The sequence below is a fragment of the Anneissia japonica genome, unplaced genomic scaffold, assembly GCF_011630105.1.
Source record: "Anneissia japonica isolate Jap-2015-1 unplaced genomic scaffold, ASM1163010v1 scaffold288039_len1115542_cov189, whole genome shotgun sequence".
Taxonomy (NCBI): Eukaryota; Metazoa; Echinodermata; class Crinoidea; order Comatulida; family Comatulidae; genus Anneissia; species Anneissia japonica.
This window is the reverse complement of record NW_022726160.1, coordinates 321,367-341,090: the sequence shown is the minus strand read 5'-3', so window position 1 is coordinate 341,090 and position 19,724 is coordinate 321,367. Positions and strand designations below refer to the sequence as shown.

At 35.0% G+C, this 19,724-nt stretch overlaps 1 protein-coding gene across 1 annotated transcript; it reads left to right on the top strand.

Annotated features, from left to right (window-relative positions):
• Positions 1 to 2,167: 2,167 nt before the first annotated feature.
• On the top strand, positions 2,168 to 19,532 carry LOC117113027 (ABC transporter B family member 1-like). The gene is made up of 14 exons (XM_033256247.1): positions 2,168 to 2,322; positions 3,763 to 3,880; positions 4,846 to 5,357; positions 6,147 to 6,264; positions 7,308 to 7,543; positions 8,835 to 8,970; positions 9,378 to 9,601; positions 10,722 to 10,797; positions 11,211 to 11,440; positions 11,702 to 11,828; positions 12,606 to 12,739; positions 13,750 to 13,920; positions 16,565 to 16,687; positions 17,873 to 19,532. Exons 2-14 carry the CDS (start codon positions 3,778 to 3,780, stop codon positions 18,029 to 18,031), a joined length of 2,349 nt encoding a protein of 782 aa, XP_033112138.1. The 5' UTR covers positions 2,168 to 2,322; positions 3,763 to 3,777; the 3' UTR covers positions 18,032 to 19,532.
• The last annotated feature ends 192 nt before the right edge of the window (positions 19,533 to 19,724 follow it).

The window sequence follows — 19,724 nt, the reverse complement described above, 5'->3', positions numbered from 1 at the left end:
ATCCAGCACCAACCACTTCACCTTCGCGCCCCCATCATCCCCCTCCCATTTCAAGACATCTAGATAAGCCACTGATTTGCACATGCTTACCTAAGATTATACTGACACTGGTTTCAAATCACGGTCAAGTAGTTAAAAATCACCTAAGATCACCTTATTTTGCGAATTAGCGCCCCTCAACTGATCATCGAGCCCCCGTCCCACTTCATCTTCGCGCCCCCACCCCCATCAGCCTCCCATTTCAAGACATCTAGATACGCCAATGATTTACATGGCCACATGAATGAAAATACTCAATCGATGTGCCACCAAATCGTAACCAGCCTTCACCATGTCCTCACGATGTCACCGGGGACGCAACTGCCAAAAACTATTTTTGGCAGCGAAGGGGACACGTTAACAATAAACATTCAACGAAACTGCCGGGTTTCTGGGTTGATTTGCAAGATACTACATGGCTCAACTATTTTTTAGTTAGGGGTTAATTGGTAAAAATCGCACACAAATCATACGACGTCACTGACAACGCCGGGGACGGCAACTCGATTTTGAGATTAATTTTCCGAATAAAGTTATACTAATAAATAACTTGTAATGACGAACTATTGTCTTCAGTTGTCTTTGTTGGTAATTCAACTGTCATTTTATCTATATTTTCAGTGATATTACCATTCTCAATAATCTATAACACACCCACATAAAAACGTCACGTTTGATCGATCGGTGGGGACGCCGTGGGGACGCCGTGGTGAGGCCGGTAGGGTCAATTTTCATTTTCATCGAAAGGTATCAAGATAATAGACAGTTTCATTGGACTAAATTCTTGCTTATGTTAACCACATGCTTACCTAAGATTATACTAACTGGTTTCAAGTGAAATAACTGACAACTTTGGTTTTTATCAATGTTTTAATAAAGGCCTACATAAAACTATGTCAGAAATACGTATGCAAAAATGCACAGGGACACCACGCTGTTTTTTGTATTTTTCTTGTTTGCCTGATCACCCATCATACACAAAATAATAGATATTTTTTATACACAAGTTAATAATTTGTATGCTATTGCAATATGAATAAGTTTATTTCAAAATTATTTTTTCAAATGATTTTTGACATTAGCAAGGGACAATACATCTTTAAAAAAGAAAGGCGTTTTAAGCAAACTATTGTTAATTTGGTGATTATTAACTGTGTTGCCTACTGTTTATGGTCAACTGAACACGTCAAGTGGGTCCGTTTATGGTACAACAACGACTTCGCCATCATTAAGTGCTGTGTAGGCCTACGTTACTTATATGGATCATTTTCTATTGATAATTATAAGACAACGTCGTAAATTCAAGTGCATATACTTTTTTCTTCGTTTTTTTTTTTATTATATTTTTTTCTCTGCAATTTTAGGCGATTGTATAACCGCAATCATTTAGTCTACGCCATCGGCTTAGACTCTAGTAGGATTTTATTTAGCCATTTTGCCAATTACCATAGGCCTACAGTATGTCATTTTGGAAGTGTTGCCGTTTGGTTTATTGCCGTTGACTTATTGCCGTTTTGGTCTGCCGTTTTGACTAATTGCCGTTTTGGTCCATTGCCGTTCTGGTCTAAAAGTGTTGCCGTTTTGGTTTTTTGCCGTTTTGGTCATTAATCAATCATTTAGAACATACACCTTTAGATCGGTGGCACTCAAAATCATTTGGTGCGTTCAAAGTGAATTAAAATTCTTAGCTACAAGTAGGCCCTACAAAAAAAAAATTAAAAAATTACGAAACAAAACAAGGGAATCTTAAGTAAAAATGAAATAAACACAAGTGAGTAGTGCTGCTGATGAGGCAAGTAGATCCCCGAAAAACATGACAAGGAAATACAACCTGCCTTGCCTGTCACAAATTTCGAAGGGCCACCTGTACCATCAACAAACTCAACAAAAATATTAAGGCAAACAAAATTAATTGGTTCCAAAAAAAAAAAAAAAAGAAGAAGAAGAAGAAGAAGGAAAAGACAGTAATACAGATACTTAATCTACGATAAAGATTAATCTTTACGATACTTAATCTACGGTCATTGCCGTTTTGACTTATTGCCGTTTTGGGCTTTTGCCGTTTTGACCTGTTCCCCTTTCGCGGCGACTCGGCGCTCGCGAGAAAAAGTGCATGCATTATTCATGTTACCAGTTCACCTACTAAATGACCTTTAATAGTGCCCTCTATAATTTCTGCCGGAACTGTATGGAAAAAAAAGATGTTCCCCGGGTAGGCGCTAGCCAAGTTTAGTAAAGTAGGACTCTTTGAGTAGATCTCCATAAGACGTTACAGAATATCTAGTAAGAATTTTGGTTTATAGTATAATAATTTATAATACAGATATGATTTTAAACCGTGTCTTGTCTTAGCCTTGGCCAGGCCTTATGCCCAGCCTGTGCTAACCAAGAAGGCCCACAGACAGTGTGAGGTGAGTGGTGTGAGTTGCTAAATGGAATTCGATCCAACTCGGCCACAAGTCAACTCGGCCACAAGTTAACTCGGCCACAAAAAGTTTGGCTCAGTCAACTCGGCCACAAGTCGAGTTGACCGAGTTGATTTGTGGCCGAGTTGACTTGTGGCCAAGTTGGCTGTAGCCGAACTTTTTGTGGCCGAGTTGACCTGCACCCGCTAAATGTAATTAGCACATGATTAGCTAGGCCAAGGCAAGAGTACAATATTTTCTTTGATAAATAGGCGTAAGAGTTCCACTCAGTAATAAGAGTCATGTCATTTATCTACAGCCATCATGTTTGTTTTCCCTTTCTTTTATCATATCGGTAGTTTAAGTACACGGCCTCTTGGAAGACCAACCTTTGTAAAAAGATTGAAATGAGTATCCGTGGATAAATAAAGTTATTATATTATGTCAAGGTAGGCATGAATCCTCAGGCCAGCTTGCTTATGCCTTTGCTTTAAGAAAATTGACATATACTATTCAGTCTTTGGTCTTATTATCTATTTACATGATGAGAACACAAGCACTAAAAATTGAATATACAGTACTGTATAAAGTGTAAATAAGAGGATTCTTAAATTTAATAGGATTAGGCCAAAAAAAAAAAAAGGAAAAAAATTTGTGTTGGCCACGTTTGGGAAAATAAAAAAAATGCGTAGGTCGGTAGGAAAACTTTTTTTTTTTTACCTCAAAAATGTGTTTACGCTAAAAAAGTATAAAATACACAAAATATTATACAGCAATTTTGAATTTACATCATGTACCATGCACCAAAATAGGCTAGGCCTTGGCCTCCTAGCCTAGTCCAAGGCTATTTCAGCCTTATGAGCGCATGAAAAAAAAATGTTGTTCCTTGTAGTTAAAAAAAAAACTAAAATGCCGACGCTGAATTTCGTAAAATTTGGGTCGGTCGGGCGTGGCCAACACGATTTTTTTTTTTATTTGGGCTTACTAGCACTTTAAATGGGCCTGCATCAAAAGTATATTCGATAAATTTGACACTAATAATCATGATTGTGGAAACTCATTCTCATGCCTAAAGACGTTAACGATGCTGTTTTTGTAAGTGATGACATTGGTAAATGAGTTTGAATGAAAACATTAAAATGTTATTTACTGTGTGATGATTGACTATCATACAACAATACAGGCTTAGGCATAAGAATATTGTTTTGATTTCTTTGTTAATTGAGTGTTTTTTTTTAATTATTTGTTGATGTATTATTTTTACAAGGTAAACTGTGCAATATCATGTTCGAATTTGATTGTTAAATGTTTATTTCAGAGTGAGGTTATCAACATGGTGCATAGCTACTTTGTTCTTCCTGGAATCCGTTTCATTAACATTACCAGGTCATATATCATTGTTGCTGGTCTTGCCTCTGTCATATTATGGATCACAGGTGTGTATGTGCCAATTTAACTCATTCAAAAGAAAATAAGTAAGCAGAAAGTAAAGAAATAGATATCAGTTTAAAATAATGAGAACAGTTGAGATTTGAGCCAAGACTTGTAAACAGTCAAGGATGGTGAACCATACACTGTCTATAAGCTTTTCCCCACACTATATAATTTTTGTGTTGAAAAAAATATGATATCCCCATATTTATGTGTAACATGAGGTATAAAATTAGTATTTTATACCTCCATGTGTGTTCAATATGACATCATCAAACCCAGATATGGGCACATTATGCAAACTTATGACAAAATTGTGTACAGTAAGACTTGTGTACTAAGCTTTAGGTAGCTGTAAACTTCAGAGCAGCTGCAGAGAAAGAACAGTCTGCACATGATTTTTAACTATATACTGTAACTCTTTCAGCTTAGCTGATATTGAGGGGCCCTTTTAAAATTTAAAATCAAAATGATAATAATTAATAATACAGGTGCTTCTTAAACTAAGTATTATTACAAGGCTTAGGTAGTGTGGAAATTTTTTTAGTCGTGAGAGTAAATACTGATCTTTAACAGGATTTGAACCCTGGGCTTGGAAGCCAAGCATCTTTATCAACCTTCATCTCCACTAAACTATTGGTTTAAGGCAACTAATAGAACAGTGAAGAATGGTAGAAGAGAATAATAGATAATAACTCATGCGGCAGAGTACAGTGAAATTAGATTGGAGATGTAGTGCAACTCCAGTATTGTTGAATTATGTTCTGATATTTTCTCCTAATATAATTTTTTTTGTAAATAGGATGCATTATTTGTATTTCACATTATTTTTATTATGGGGTATGTAATAAATGCTTGTAGCTATGTTTTATGCAATCCATTTGGTAATTGGTTTTTAAATTTATAAATTGAATGTTTGTATACCAAGGAAAATGATGTTTTCTATTATCCTTATTGAATTTATTTTCAGGCGGCCATGATGTGTATCTAGAGCAGACAGTTACTAAGTGGGGCATAACAACATCAGCCTTTGAACTTGCTTGCATCGCCTTTATTAAAGTCTTCATCTTATTCTATCTTTACACCAAAGTTGAAGACTTTACATTGCGTATACTTAATGATCCGTACAACTTATATTTAGAAAGTCGTAAACGTCTGTGTCATATCTTCATCTTTATTGTGTCTTTCATCTGCTTTGGGTATGCGTCCGTCAAAGGGGGATTAGTGTTGAACGCAATTTTGAATGACGCATCGTATACTCCGATGCATCCAACCTACAATGCCCTAGTTATCGCATCGATAGTCTTTGGTTTCATTGACGTCTCATTGAGCATAATTTCTCCGTACTATCTTCGTAAATTACAAGTGATTCGCGTGCAGAAAAGATTCAACGATGACCTTCAGGAAATTGACGAGAATGGAAAGGTTATAATGAAGGAAAAAAGTGTGTCGTTAACACGTATGTTGAGCCTTGCAAAACCAGTAAGTGCCATGCTTAGGGGGTTTTCCCCAAAATGCAAAGTGAACTACCTATATACAGGATGCTAATACTGGATACTAATACAGTATATATGTGGTGCTTTAAGTCTAATATATCATATCACAATTAATTTCCTTGAGACAATCATATAATACAATGATAAACATGATAACAAGGTAGAAATACAAGCACTTAAAAAAGAAGTTAAAAAGGTCATTAAAACTGTACTGGATTGCTCAAAAGTACTGTAAAAGCAGGTTTACTGTCAGGGAGCTCTCCCAGTTAAATCTGCAGTGACTTATAAAACTGAATTAAAACGTATGCAAAATTTAGAAATTTGTTTATAAAATGTATGTAGTAAAATTAATTCCTTAAAATTCATCATAAAACATGGTTATACTGTATTATATTATATTTGTGGTGGGTTTTTTTTGTGTGTGTGTAATATACTGGTACATAAAATTCAGTAATGTAGAGGTTTCTGCAAAATTCTCAAAAATATGAGTCTCTGTGTATATACATACAGTAAATCCTCAATGTTAGAGTTTCTGGACCTGACATAAGTAATCCAAAATCTATTGTTAATACTTATTACTATTCTTCACACCAGTTTTCCTGTGCTCCTACTGTAGCCACTAATATATATATTACTATTACTACTATATTATATATTTAGAATATAAAACATATTGTAAGTAGAATGATTATATTATGATGCTATTACATGTGATTGTGAAAATGTGAATTTATTATTATTATCTCTCTTGAACTCTTGACTTTCAACTTGACAGGAAGCTGGTCTTCTGTTTATTGGAATGATTGCCTTGGTTTTTTCCAGTGCCTCTAGTATGGCTGCTCCTCTGTTCTTTGGCAAGGTCATAGATGCTGCAGCTGTACATCAGGATATGGGTATTGTAATCATAGGTTTTCATCATCGTTGTCATCATCTTCATCATCATTATAATCATTGTCATCTTCATCATCATCGTCATCGTAATAATAATCATCATCATCGTCATCACCATCATCACTGACACTATTAGACCTGTCATCATCATTGTCATCATCATTTTTTTTTTTCCCCTGACTGAGATGGTCATTTATTCATCACTCATAACTTACATGGCCGTTGACTCCGAGGAGCTAATCCGCACTTGTTCAAGTGTATTATTACAAGGGAATTCTGTATATTACTTGCTTATATTGTAATACTTATATTTGGACATGACATTACAGTTTGTAATCTTTATAAATCTGTACTTATCAGTTCACTTATGATAATCACTATTGACACCATACTGTGGTTAAGGTACAGGTGTAATCACTATGTGTATAAGGTAAGTTTTTGAGAGATCAAATGTGATCAATGACTGCATTAGCATAACACATGTCACCAGGTCTCTCATTACAACAAAATGGATACAGAACAGTGGTGTATCTAGGAGTTTTGAAATGACCCCCATGGAGGTGTGAAGGTGGAGGGGAGCATGATGATTAAGTGAGGGGTGCTAGGTTGCACAACAAGGTTATATTTAACTACTAAAGCATGATTTGTTTGCTTTTGACATTTTCAACGAGGGGATACGGGGGGGGGGGGGATGCACTTCTTAGATATGCCACTGATACCGAAATAGAGATAGATACAGTAAGAGAAAGAGTAATAATATGAAACATAAAGAATAGGAACTACAAAAGTTAATTCCCTAGTTCCCTAAATGACAAATATAAGAAATGTTTTTACAAAATTAAACATATTTGTTTATCTGTAAATTTTTTTATGAACCATATAGAGGTGACATTTAATTATATACAAGCTATGAAATACATACATGCAAAAGTAAAGCAGGCACATTTTTGAAATTATTCTTTATGTTTAAAAAGCCATGAAATATAGGGATCATACATGTATTGTTAATTATAATGTATAATTAATTTACTTTATTCCTTTTCAGCTAGAGTGAATAAAGCTGTACTGATCTTGTTTCTAATTTCTGCTGGGGGTGCTGTTGCATCATTTTTTCGTTCATGGGTTTTTACACTTGCTGGAACACGTGTGGTTTGTCGGGTGCGTCGGAACCTACTTGCTGCTATCATTCAGCAAGATATCGCGTTCTTTGATCTAAATCGTACGGGAGAACTTACGAGCCGTTTGTCTTCTGACACACAAGTAGTACAAAATGCAATCACAGTATGTATAAAATTTATTTATTAATTTATAATAAATACATAAATATTTGTGTTTTATATTTAAATATCATAATTTATATATTATTCTGCTGGGTTTTTCTAAGTTAGATTTATATACAGATTTTATTGGTTCGGAAACCTGATAAAGTCATAATGTCACATAGAGGATTAACAATACCGAGTAGTAATATCATCAATCAATTAACAATCAATCAATAAACAAGGATTTGTGTAGTGCCAATATCCACAGCAGAATGCAATGTACAGTGGCACTATGACAGTGCCATTTCTCAAAGTGCACATTAACTACTATACATGTATTGTATTTTATAATGCCGTCAGTATAGACACTTGGCCTAACTGTCAGGAAAATGTGTTATTAAATTTCATCATCATCATCAACGGCAAATGTTTTGCAACATAGCACACCTGACTAGACTTATCCAATCGGAGAAATCATTTCATTTCATTTTTCATTTCAGCAACATTTATTTCTTTCATCTTTCTTTGATATATATATATATATATATATACATACATACAGTAGAAAATAATTAAATTGAGCAATAATAATAATATCAGAATAACTGTATAACTAATAATAGCAATTAACATATAAACAATGAAAGAGGCAACAGCCCTGGAAGTAAATTCGGTTTAAAGGTTAAACCGAAACTTGTGTCGAGCTAGCCAGATAATAGACAATAACAGTAAATTTCAAAACACATCAAAAACAAAACAACAAGAAAACAACAGACGAACACCAGGAAAGATGGAAAAAAAGAGGGCAAATCATTAGCCAGTATGTGCATAGATAAAAATATAAAAAGTATTTAAGATAAAAAAAATAAAAAAGCATTAAATAATATTTTAAATATTTAATATTCCCATTGACATTTAATCCCAAGACCCTTTGACCTTACAATGTCTCCCATGATGCAATTCTTTTTCTTCTCGGTTTATACTCATTATTCTTTCTTTCTTTTGGAAAAATGTAACAATATTAACTCATTTAAATTTTGTTTTTAATTATCATGGTTGTCTTAAAAACGTTATTAATTATGAATGTGTTTTATCTTCTAACTTATTGTATATTTGCAATGTTTAAATTTGTATGTTTAATATTATTATGGTAGGCCTTATTTATTGGTAAATTAAGTATAGTTTTATAATTGTTGTCATCTTTAAAGAGGGCTCCTGGATATCAGCTGGCCTGTGGGTTTAGCTGGAAGGGTTACCCTCTTAAAATAAAGTTGAAATGAAAAAAAATTAAAAATTGTAATTTTTTACAGGTAAATATATCGATGCTTGTGCGATACATGTTCCAGATCCTTGGCTCACTTGTTATTATGCTGGTGCAGAGTCCATCTCTTACAGGTGTGCTCCTGTCTGTTGTACCTATTGTGGCCATTGGAGCTGTGCAGTATGGTATGAGCAATATAATTTTTTTCTCATGAGGAAAAAGTAGCTTTCCCCAGGGAGTGGGGTCATAAATCCTGACCCCCATTGACCATGGGGGGGGTCAGTGGACCAAAAAAAGTTAAGAACCTAGGGAATAAATCCATGAAGCAGGATGCCTATAGGAAAATCATTTTTTATTTGGAACCACCCACTCTCTACCCCCTCCCCTCCACAGTTAACGGCAATAAAATTTGGTTTTACCTATTTTTAAAATGGTTTAAGACCTTTGTTCAACACAAATTCAAATTATAGTAAAAAAAATGAGAACAATATTTTAAAAACATGGTTTTTTTTCCTCTATTGAAAACATTGTCTTTTTGTGAAGCGGGGTGGTTGAGGATCTGGTGTTGACACAATAGTGAACTTTTTTCCAGGTAAATTTGTGAAGGGTATTAGTAAAAAGTTCCAGGATGCACTCGGCGATGCGAGCACTGTTGCCGAGGAGTCAATCTCAAGCATTAGAACTGTCCGTAGCTTCACCAGTGAACGAAAAGCATTGAAATTGTATTCAAAAGAAATCGAAATCAGCTACGGATATGGAAAGCAGATAGCTCTGGCATCTGGTATAGCTAATGGTATTATTGGTATTGTCGCTCAGGTGAGAAAACATTTGATACCGTGGAAGCGGTTTGGCCCAGCGGGAACAGTTTGGTTTCCCAACCTCAAGCTTGGGGTTTCAATCTCTCGCTGAGCATTTCACTAGTGGCCTTAAGTAAGGCACTTTAGGAAAGACACTTTTTATACCTTGTTTTGCGAACTTTTTTTTTTAAAGATTGTCAGAGGAGGGAGGAAAAACAATAAAAATAAATTTTTTTTTTCTTATTTAGCAAATTGTTTTTCTAAAAACATCCAGATGGAGAAAAAAAAATGTTATTGGTGAATGTAAACAGTATAGTAATGGGATGGTTAAATGCTAAAAATTTATATAATTATGAAGAAGTTATTACATATCTTATTTTTTTCTGAAATTTCCATTTTTTGTGGGGGGCGGGTGCGCTAATTGGCCTAAAATAAATTATATTTTTATTTCAAATCATCATTATTGGTGGGCGGTGTGTTTGCTAAACGAGGTATTAAAAATGTCTCGCCTTATTTGCGTTACTTCTCTTCACATAAGAATATAATGGGTACCTGGTGGTGTTGCCTGCTAGCTACTGTGCCAATGTGACAGCAGCGGTTAAGCATTTGGACCCAATGACCAGGGAAAGCAAAGCCCTTTGTACCGATAGGAAAGGCGCTATATAAATACCAAATTTTTTTTCTCTTATGATATCAATTGATATCTAGTTGCTGTTATTAATTTGGCTGGAACAGTCGTAGCAGGGTCACCAACGAGCAGGTTAACAGCATGACCCTCCCATTTATACTCCTGGGTGAGGAGAGACAAACGTAAGTAAAGTGTCTTGCCCAAGGACACAAGTAGTGCGGTGAGCGTCGGTCTCGAACTCCCGATCTCACAACCAGAAATCCAACAACTTACACGCTGCGCCACAAGCTCCTACAAGTATAACAAGTATAACTTAAAAATATAAATAATTTCAAATAAAAAAGTAATATTTGAGTGTCAGACAACTTCGATACACAACATTAATTTAACTTATAGTATTTGTTAATTCAGTAATTAAGTATTAGCTGGATTGATGCTGGAGTGTTCAAAGTCATTAGTAAATAAATAATAAATACATTTTCGTAATTTAATTGATTTTTTTGCCTTGTAGGGAGCCATCACACTTGTGTTGTGGTACGGTGGTAAACTGGTTTACAATAGCCAAATCTCTGTTGGTATATTAACAGGTATGATTCCTAATTGATGAATACTCTTGAAAAGAGTGGGCACAATACATTAATTTAAATACTATTGCTTCAGTATTATAATTTATACCTGCCACAAAGTAGCAAGAAATATATTTTATCAGTTATATTTTCAATTCAAATCTAATAAATTACATAAATATACAAAGTATGTAATTGATTGCACATAAACTCGCTAACTCGTCTTCAGAATGTGAACACTCGCCCCGTAGGGCCTAGGTTCAGGGAAGAAGTAACGATCTAAAAATAAATACTGTATGTTTGTGTGTATTTCAGTACAGGTGATGGGAATTAGGATGGCGCACTTTATGCCTTGACAAATGCGATGAAACTAGGAAGTTTTGACATGTGGTTAAAAGTTGAATGATAATATATTCTTTTCATTTACCTGTTAGCATTTATGCTGTACACGTTAAATGTTGCCATGGCCTTTGCGTTCTTAAGTTCTCTGTATGGTGACTTCATGAAGGCAGTCGGTGCGTCTATTCGTGTGTTTGATTTGATGGACCGTGTCCCAGAAATTCGCAACAGTGGCGGTAACAGTCTCTTAGATTTTGACGGCAGCATTGACTTTTTAGATGTAAACTTCACATACCCATCAAGACCAGAAACTCAAGTACTCAAGGTCAGCTTATACTCAATTCTTTACTCTCTACTATTTCTGGAGTGTCTATCAGTCTTAACAAAAAACATTAAAAAAAATATGTGTTGTCCCGCAAACCCACATGTTTGTGTATGTTTTTGCAATGTAATTTTGTGGCACCATAGGAAAGACCACCTAACTGTACCTGTCATTGAAATTGCAACGCAATCACAATGTGAATAAAGTGTACCTTTGAATTATTAAATCATTATAATTAATACTTAATTTTGATTGTCATTGTAGGGTGTGACGTTTGGTGTGAAACCGGGCCAAATGGTAGCTTTGGTAGGTCCTTCGGGGGGAGGCAAGTCCACCATTGTCAGCCTTATTGAGAGATTTTATGAGCCTAACTCCGGTACCATTCATTTGGGTATGTTTGTATCACTTACTTTGTATACAGTGTTTATTTATTAGCTTGTAAATAAAAATATGAGAAAATGCTTCTCTTCAATCTAATTTCATTCATCGAGTTTTTAAAATAGGTCTAGAATATTCCTATTAAACATTCAGTTTGTTTAGTTTATTAGGGTTCATTGATTCAAGGAATTCCTTAATTTTCATAATTAATGTTGAATTTGAAGTAACTTTCATCGAGTTCTAATTAACATTGTTTTACAAAAGTAATTTTCAATTACAATTCAATTTTTATCACAGTGCGCGATATGTTCGCGGTGACACGCAAACCTAAAAATAGTCAAGCCAAGCGTCCACTATTGAAAAATTATTGGACTGTTTGGGATAGGCAAATAACATTGGGAATTGCAGTGATGACATCACGATTGACTTATAATTCAAATTAGAGGGGTCCCAGGGAGGTATTTTGACAGATAGAGGGTTTAGATTACCTCTAGCCCACCATGATTACGGCTGAGGTGTGAGATTTTATGATTATGGTACCTCTAGATGGCCGGAAATGGCACCCTAAAATGTTAATATAATTTTCTTGTTTTCTTCTTTGTTTAAGACCACTTTTTCAATGAACCAGTTAACATTTTTCAACCCTCTCATTGGAGACCTAACCCCTGAGACCACCTCAAATTTTCATTTTCCAAAGGTAGACTTAAATTAGAGGGCAAATGTCGTACTTCTGAAAAAATTATGATTATTCTTATTTTTAACTTCTTGTTATGATTTTGTTCATTAATAGGTGGTACTGATTTGAAAACACTTGACCCCCAGTGGTTTCGTAAGCAGATTGGTATGGTGAGCCAGGAACCTGTACTGTTTGCTTGCTCCATAAAAGAAAACATAGCATATGGAAAGGATGCTGATGATGAAGAGGTAACAAATAAGCAGTGGCGTATCACCAAAGAAAGCTTGCACGCCCCCTCCCCCACCCAGTGAAAAGATACTTGCACACACAATATAGACAAATAGATAAATAATAATAAGGCCAAATAAAAAGAAATTATAGTGTTGACCACGCCCAACCAACCCAAAATGTTTGAAATTGAAGGTTGATATTTTATTTATTTATTTATTTTTTTTTTTACAACGAAAAATATTTTTTATTGAGCTAAAAAGTCTGAAATAGGCTTATCTTGCGAGGGTAGATGATGCGACAGTGTTACGTGGTCGTTTTGCTCTTCAATATAGATTTAAAATTCGTCTTTGTTGTATTTTCTACTTTTAAGGCATAAACACATTGGTAAAAAAAATTTCCTACCGACCTACCAATTTTTTTGGATTTTCCCAAAACAAGGTCAACACAATAATTTTATTTTTATGACCTAACAGTGCTTGAATAGTAACATCTTGTAATAATTATATCAAGTGTAGCCCTTTAACGAATATTATACTTACAGTGCTGCACAGCAGACCTAATTTGAATATATATATTATATACATATATTCAAGTAGTGGTATTTAAAGAATGTATTTTTTGAAGTAACTTTCATCGAGTTCTAATTAATGTTGTTTTACGAAAGTAATTTTCAATTACAATTCAATTTTTATCGCGGTGTGCAATATCTTCACAGTAACACACGAACCTAAAAAAAGTCAAGCCAAGCGTCCACTATTGAAAAATTATTGGACTCTGGGGGATAGGCAAATAACATTGGGAGTTGCAGTAATGACGTCATGATTGACTTATAATTCAAAATAGAGGGGTCCCAGGGAGGTATTTTGACAGATAGAGGGTTTAGATTACCTACCAAACATACCAATTTTTTGGATTTTCCCAAAATGTGGCCAACACAAATTTTTTTTTTCATATGTATTCATACATATATTCATGTAGTGGTATTTAAAGAATATATTAATAGCAGTTTCTGTGGTTCCATTCACAGATTATAGAGGCAGCCAAACAGGCCAATGCTCATGATTTTATTACTTCATTCGAGGAAGGTTACGATACAAAGGTCGGGGAAAGAGGCGTGAGGTTGTCAGGTGGTCAAAAACAGCGAGTTGCCATTGCCCGTGCCCTTATCTTGAATCCGTCTGTCCTGCTCCTTGATGAGGTATACCTAGTGTTTCTTTTAATTTTTATGTAGGCCTATAATTATTCATGTCATGATATTGCTGAGCCCAATTCATAATCTTTATAGTTAATGTAAACATTGTGAGCTCCCTTTATCATTACTAAAGTTAAAGTTGGGTGTGCCATGTTTACATTGAAAGGAAAATAGTGAAATTAGTTTGATTTTAATGATATGCTGGTTTAGCATGTTTTGTTAGCTAAAGTATTTGCTATTACAGAATACCAGATTGCGGATATTTACCCTTTGATGGCTTTTGGAGCATTAATAAATTTAATTGAATTGAATGTTAGTACAGTATATTTTTGAATATATACACTGTAATAATTATTAGACATTGAGACTTTTTCATGAAAAATTTTTTTTAAATTTTGGTATGGAAACGTTTTAGGTTCCTAATTGATCAGCTTTTCAATTTCAATTCAATTGTATTGGATGGACCACTCCCACATAATATTTGTTGAAATAAAATTAATAAAATACCAGTGGTACAGTGGTGTTAAGTGTGCTTAAATGATAGATGATATTTAGCCTTACGAACTACTTTGTTTTTTTTTTTGTTTTTTTTTTCTATACATTGTAAAAAAAATACAAGGCAACCTTTGTTTCTTTTGTGTTTACTATAAGCCAAATAGATGTCCACTGATTAATCTCAGATAAGAAAGTATAATACATACTCCAAGTATTGAAATACACGCCATCGTGTTAGGATTCAATATTTCGACATTAATTATGTCATCATCAGGAATGATTAATTATGTCATCATCAGGAATGATTCCTGATGATGACATAATTAATGTCGAAATATTGAATCCTAACACGATGGCGTGTATTTCAATACTTGGAGTATGTATTATACTTTCTTACCAAATAGATGTGCCATACTAGTCTGATACTAGTAAATAAAACACTGGACATGAAATACTTCAAAGACTAGTTTTATTGACAATACACTAGCTTTTGTGCACACAGTGCTCTTCTTCAGGTGAACATTCACCTGAAGAAGTGCCGTGTGCACAAAAGCTAGTGCCCATTACATCAGCTAGTGTCTATTACTCTATATACCTCATACATAGATCCTAGGCATCTGATTAGTTAAGAAGCGGGGCAATAGAAAGATCTATTCCACTCAAAAATAGTACTCTTTTGACCTGTCACAATGTGCAAACTCTAGGCCCACTACATTGCGCTGCTGATGGTAAAGGGGAATGCGACCTCTACGACTATCCCCTGATCGCGTAGCAGCACTATATGATCTTTGCTGACCGCGTCACGGATCAGCGAGTAGACGATAAACAAATATGGAGGCTCATCATTTCGAGATGGAGGAGGACTAGCCTAGGCCTAGCATTACTTCTTTATGAAGCCGAGAGCAAAAGCACCAAAAGACAAATTAAATGTCTTATCAATATTTGACAAATATATTGCAAGATGATGGGTGCTGTTGAAATTGAGGAAATAAGTAAAGAAGAACTAGACACACTCTTTGATCGCCTTAGGCAAGGCCTAGCTAGTCGAGTAGTAGTAGTAGGCCTAGTATGCCTCTAATATAACAGGCTAGGAAGTAAGTACTTTTTTAGGCCTCGTAAAATCTATGTATGAGGTATATATAAAACAAATATTGACTGCTCTATATTTGGGGAACAGTGAAATCTATTGTCCCTCGGTGATGTGGAGGTCATAGCCTGTCTACGGTCTCCACATCACCAAGGGGCAGTAGATTTCACCATTCCCCTCATGAGCAGTCAATATTTGTATATTATATCAGATTACTGTCTATTATATCAGTGTCTATTATTATATCAGACTAGTACAGCTCATCTATTTTTACTTAACAACATGTTACTTGTTCCTAAAAAGTATATTTATAATTTTTATTCTTTTGTGATGTTCAAGTTGAAGTGCTACCAGGCGGATATATATTATTCATGTCTATATTTTTCTCAACATGAATCATCAAATTTTTTTCACTGTTGTGTGATTGTACAGTAAATGCCTGCTGTCAATCGCATTAGCGATGTAAACATTGCTGAAAAGACATTGAATGCATAGCTTAAAAATTTAGTTTTTTTTAATATTATCAGTTTTTTTGTGTATTGGTAAAAGCTATGCACAGATCCTGTTTTGTTTCTTCATGTTCCTCCTTAAACATTTCAGTGTGATTTTTCTTGAAACATAGAGAAAATAAAACAGCTCTATGCTTGAATATACCTTGATCTTATTTAAGATTTTTAATTCTGGTGTTCTTCTCTATATTTTGTTGCTGCGGTCTGTGGAGGACAGAGAACCAGGGGTTTTTATCCCTGATCAGTCCCCAAATAAAAAAAAACAAAAAAAAAAAACCAAGGAATGCTGATATTACTAAAACTACAGGTCATTCAAAATAACATAATTATCAGAATGTTTGTGATACATATAATGTACTTATATAATATACTTAATTATTTAGGAAAGTATAATACATACAATCATTCCTGATGATGACATAATTAATGTCGAAATATTGAATCCCAACACGATGGCGTGTATTTCAATACTTGGAGTATGTATTATACTTTCTTATCTGAGATTAATCAGTGGACCTTTCGGTTTAATTATTTAGTTTCTCCTTTTTGAGTAATGTAGGCTACTAGTGCATTGGATGCAGAGAGTGAATTCCTGGTGCAAGAGGCTATCGACCGAGCCATGCAGAATAGAACAGTGCTGGTGATTGCCCATAGGCTGTCAACAGTGCGAAATGCATCTCAGGTGAGTTGGGTTATTGGTGGTCAGACTGTGGATACTGTATCCAGAACATCTTTCATTTGAAGTTTTAATTGCATCAAGTAAACACTGAGTAAATTCAATTCTCTTTTGAGGGTGGGAGCTGTTTAGTTAGAATATCCATCATCATATTACCGTATAAATATATTATTGTCGTTGTCGTAACCTTATATTACTACAGTACTTAATAATATCCGTCACTTGACAGGTTGGGTTTATAAACTAGTCCCTTACTGTACATGAATAATGTAGCAATGCGTATGCTGGGAAGTGTTGGCTCCAGAAATTTGCTGATGGGGGACGAAGGAGTCCAACCAGTGGTGTATCTAGGGGAGAACACTGGCATTGGGAGGGGTGCACAACCACTAAAAACCTCACCCCCTCCATCCCCCCCCCCCTCGCCAGTGGGGTGGGGGGGGGGTGAAGCAAAAAAATCATGCTGAAGTAGATAAAAATCAACTCGTATCACCTTAATTTGTGAACTAGCACCCTCGCTTAATCATCGAGTGTCCCCCTTCGCCTTTGCTCCCCCATCAGCCCCCATTTTAAGACTCCTAGATATGCCATTGAGTTCAACAGGGGTATCTGAAGAAAGGGACTGCCTAGAGCCTGTTTCAGGTTGCTAAAATAAAATTCCTAGTGGGGTTCATGGGGAGAGATTTTATGGTTTAGTGTGGCCCCAAATTGTGCTTCCAGACCAAAATATTTGGGATTGGTAATCACAATAAATTTGCTTGGTTCACCCAATTAATATATTTAGTCCGACGCCCTCTTTGTGGTATCAGATCACAGGGGATCCTAGCTTGTTCGACAAGAGAAATTGCTCCTCCTTTCCGACACATTGTTTGTTCTGTAGGTATTGCTGCTTTTCATACCATTTCTATGTCTATCGTATTCAGCACCCCATGTGGGGCAAAATGATTTGGCTTTAGTTGTGCACATGTTAGAAGTGCTGAGGTCTTGATTTGTGCAATAATTGTTGGTCCCTGCTGGCAGTACCATCTCACCAATCGGCTTTCACCAGGTGTGCGCCATATGGTAGCAGCCGGAGGTATCCAATAGGGATCATAACCACCTGGACAAACTTCATATTCTTAAACTGTAACTATTGGTTGCTGATGAAGGATTCCTACACAGATGTGGTAACTTATGTGAGTTTTATTTTTAAAGGTGGTGGTCATAAAAGATGGAGCCGTGGCAGAGATGGGTACCCATGATGAGCTACTAGTGAAGGGAGGTGTTTACAAAGACCTTGTTCTACGACAGCTGAGTTCTGGAACTGAAAAGGAAGCTGTGAAAGAGAGTTCCATAAACGGTGACTTGGACTAAAATGAAAAAAAAATCCAAAATTTGCAATGTGCAATCCAGTAAATATAGGTTTTTTAATAATCATTCATTTAAAATATAAAATGAAAACTTTAAAATAATCAAATTAAATATTTTTGATATACTTTTACCTTGTTTTTTGTAATATACCTTGTTCAGTTGTTGTTTTTGTGACTAGGATCAATAGACAGTCCAAGTGATTTCCAAACCATGATTCCATAATTATTTACCTTTTCCAATAGCTTCTTTGATTGCTTGTCGTATGTAAACTGGTGTTAAAATGCTTGCCTCTAATCCTGGACTTATGATTTTAATCCTGTTTTAAATCTTCAGGATTGTATTGCAACCATAAACTCCCTCAAGCCTTGCATGAAGATTTTGCTTATTCGAGTCCTTTTTTTGGACCTGAACATTTTGGGAGCGGTCTTAAGCCTGTTTCCACTAGGCGAATTTGTTAGCGCGAATTGAAGGCGTTGGTTCGGTTCCTTCAGTTCTGATTGGTTACAATTTTTTTTCACTTCGTGAAAAAGTAGGAACAGTTTGAACTACAGATTTTGCTGAAGCCAAACTCCGATTGAAATGTGCATGCGTATGAACCGATGCTTTCGACTTGCGCAAAATTCGCAAGTGAAAAACAGGCTTTAGGGTTTAGTCGCCATATAAAGGGTCCTGGATTTAAATAATACAAATAATATTGGAATAATTCTTCAAACAGGTTTTGTGTAGAGCCAATAATCATACGGAGTAGCACATCCTTCTGGATGACCGTGGCTCTGCCACTCTTGTTATTCCTTGCATTTTTTTATTGCCAAAAGGAATAAAATTAAATCGTTCAAAGTAGAATGTTGAGGCCCTTTAAGCAAATAAAGTACTTCATTGCAAACAATTATATTGCTAGTGATGTAAGAGCTCCCACTTGCTAAAGCTAGGGGACTCTCACCTTTTGGTGCCCTGCAAGTAATGTATCGATCAGTATGTTTTTGTTGCCAGAACCGTAGGCTCTGTATTGACCAAGTAGATGTCTTCAAGATATGCCCCATACTTCACTGAGGCCCTATCACTAGGGAAGCTTTAGCAAGAGGCCGGTGGCTTCTTTGTTATTCCACCACACATTGCCAACTATGGTAGTTTAGGTTTCTTCTTGTAGTTTGATTTCTGTAGGGGCATTATTTTTTCTTCACTTAATTGCAATAAATTCAAAATTGTACTAGTATTTTTAACATTAAGATATTTTATTGGTTCCACTGAAATATTGAAATGGTAATCAGTTTATAAAAAATGTCAAGCAGGATTTGAACCTGCAACCTATAAAAGCATATATATACATACTATATATATATATATATATATATATATATATATATATATATATACAACAATAATAATATTAGTTTCATCAGAAAATAGCAATGATTTTTATATGGTTGTGATTATTTTTTAATCAGGGATAATTTTTATATGGTTGATTAAAAATAAAGTTGTATCTACTTAATTAGCAGACTAAGATTTGTGTTTGTTTGATCATTTCAAGTCATATTCTCAACACATTGTAACACAAATCACTTTAATATAATATATAGTCTTGGAAATTGACTTATCTGAGTATTCTTAAGGTCTGTTTATACTTGCAACGATAACTATAAAAAGTAATTTTTCATATAGAAAATAAAAGAAATAAGAGCAGTTTTTACACTAG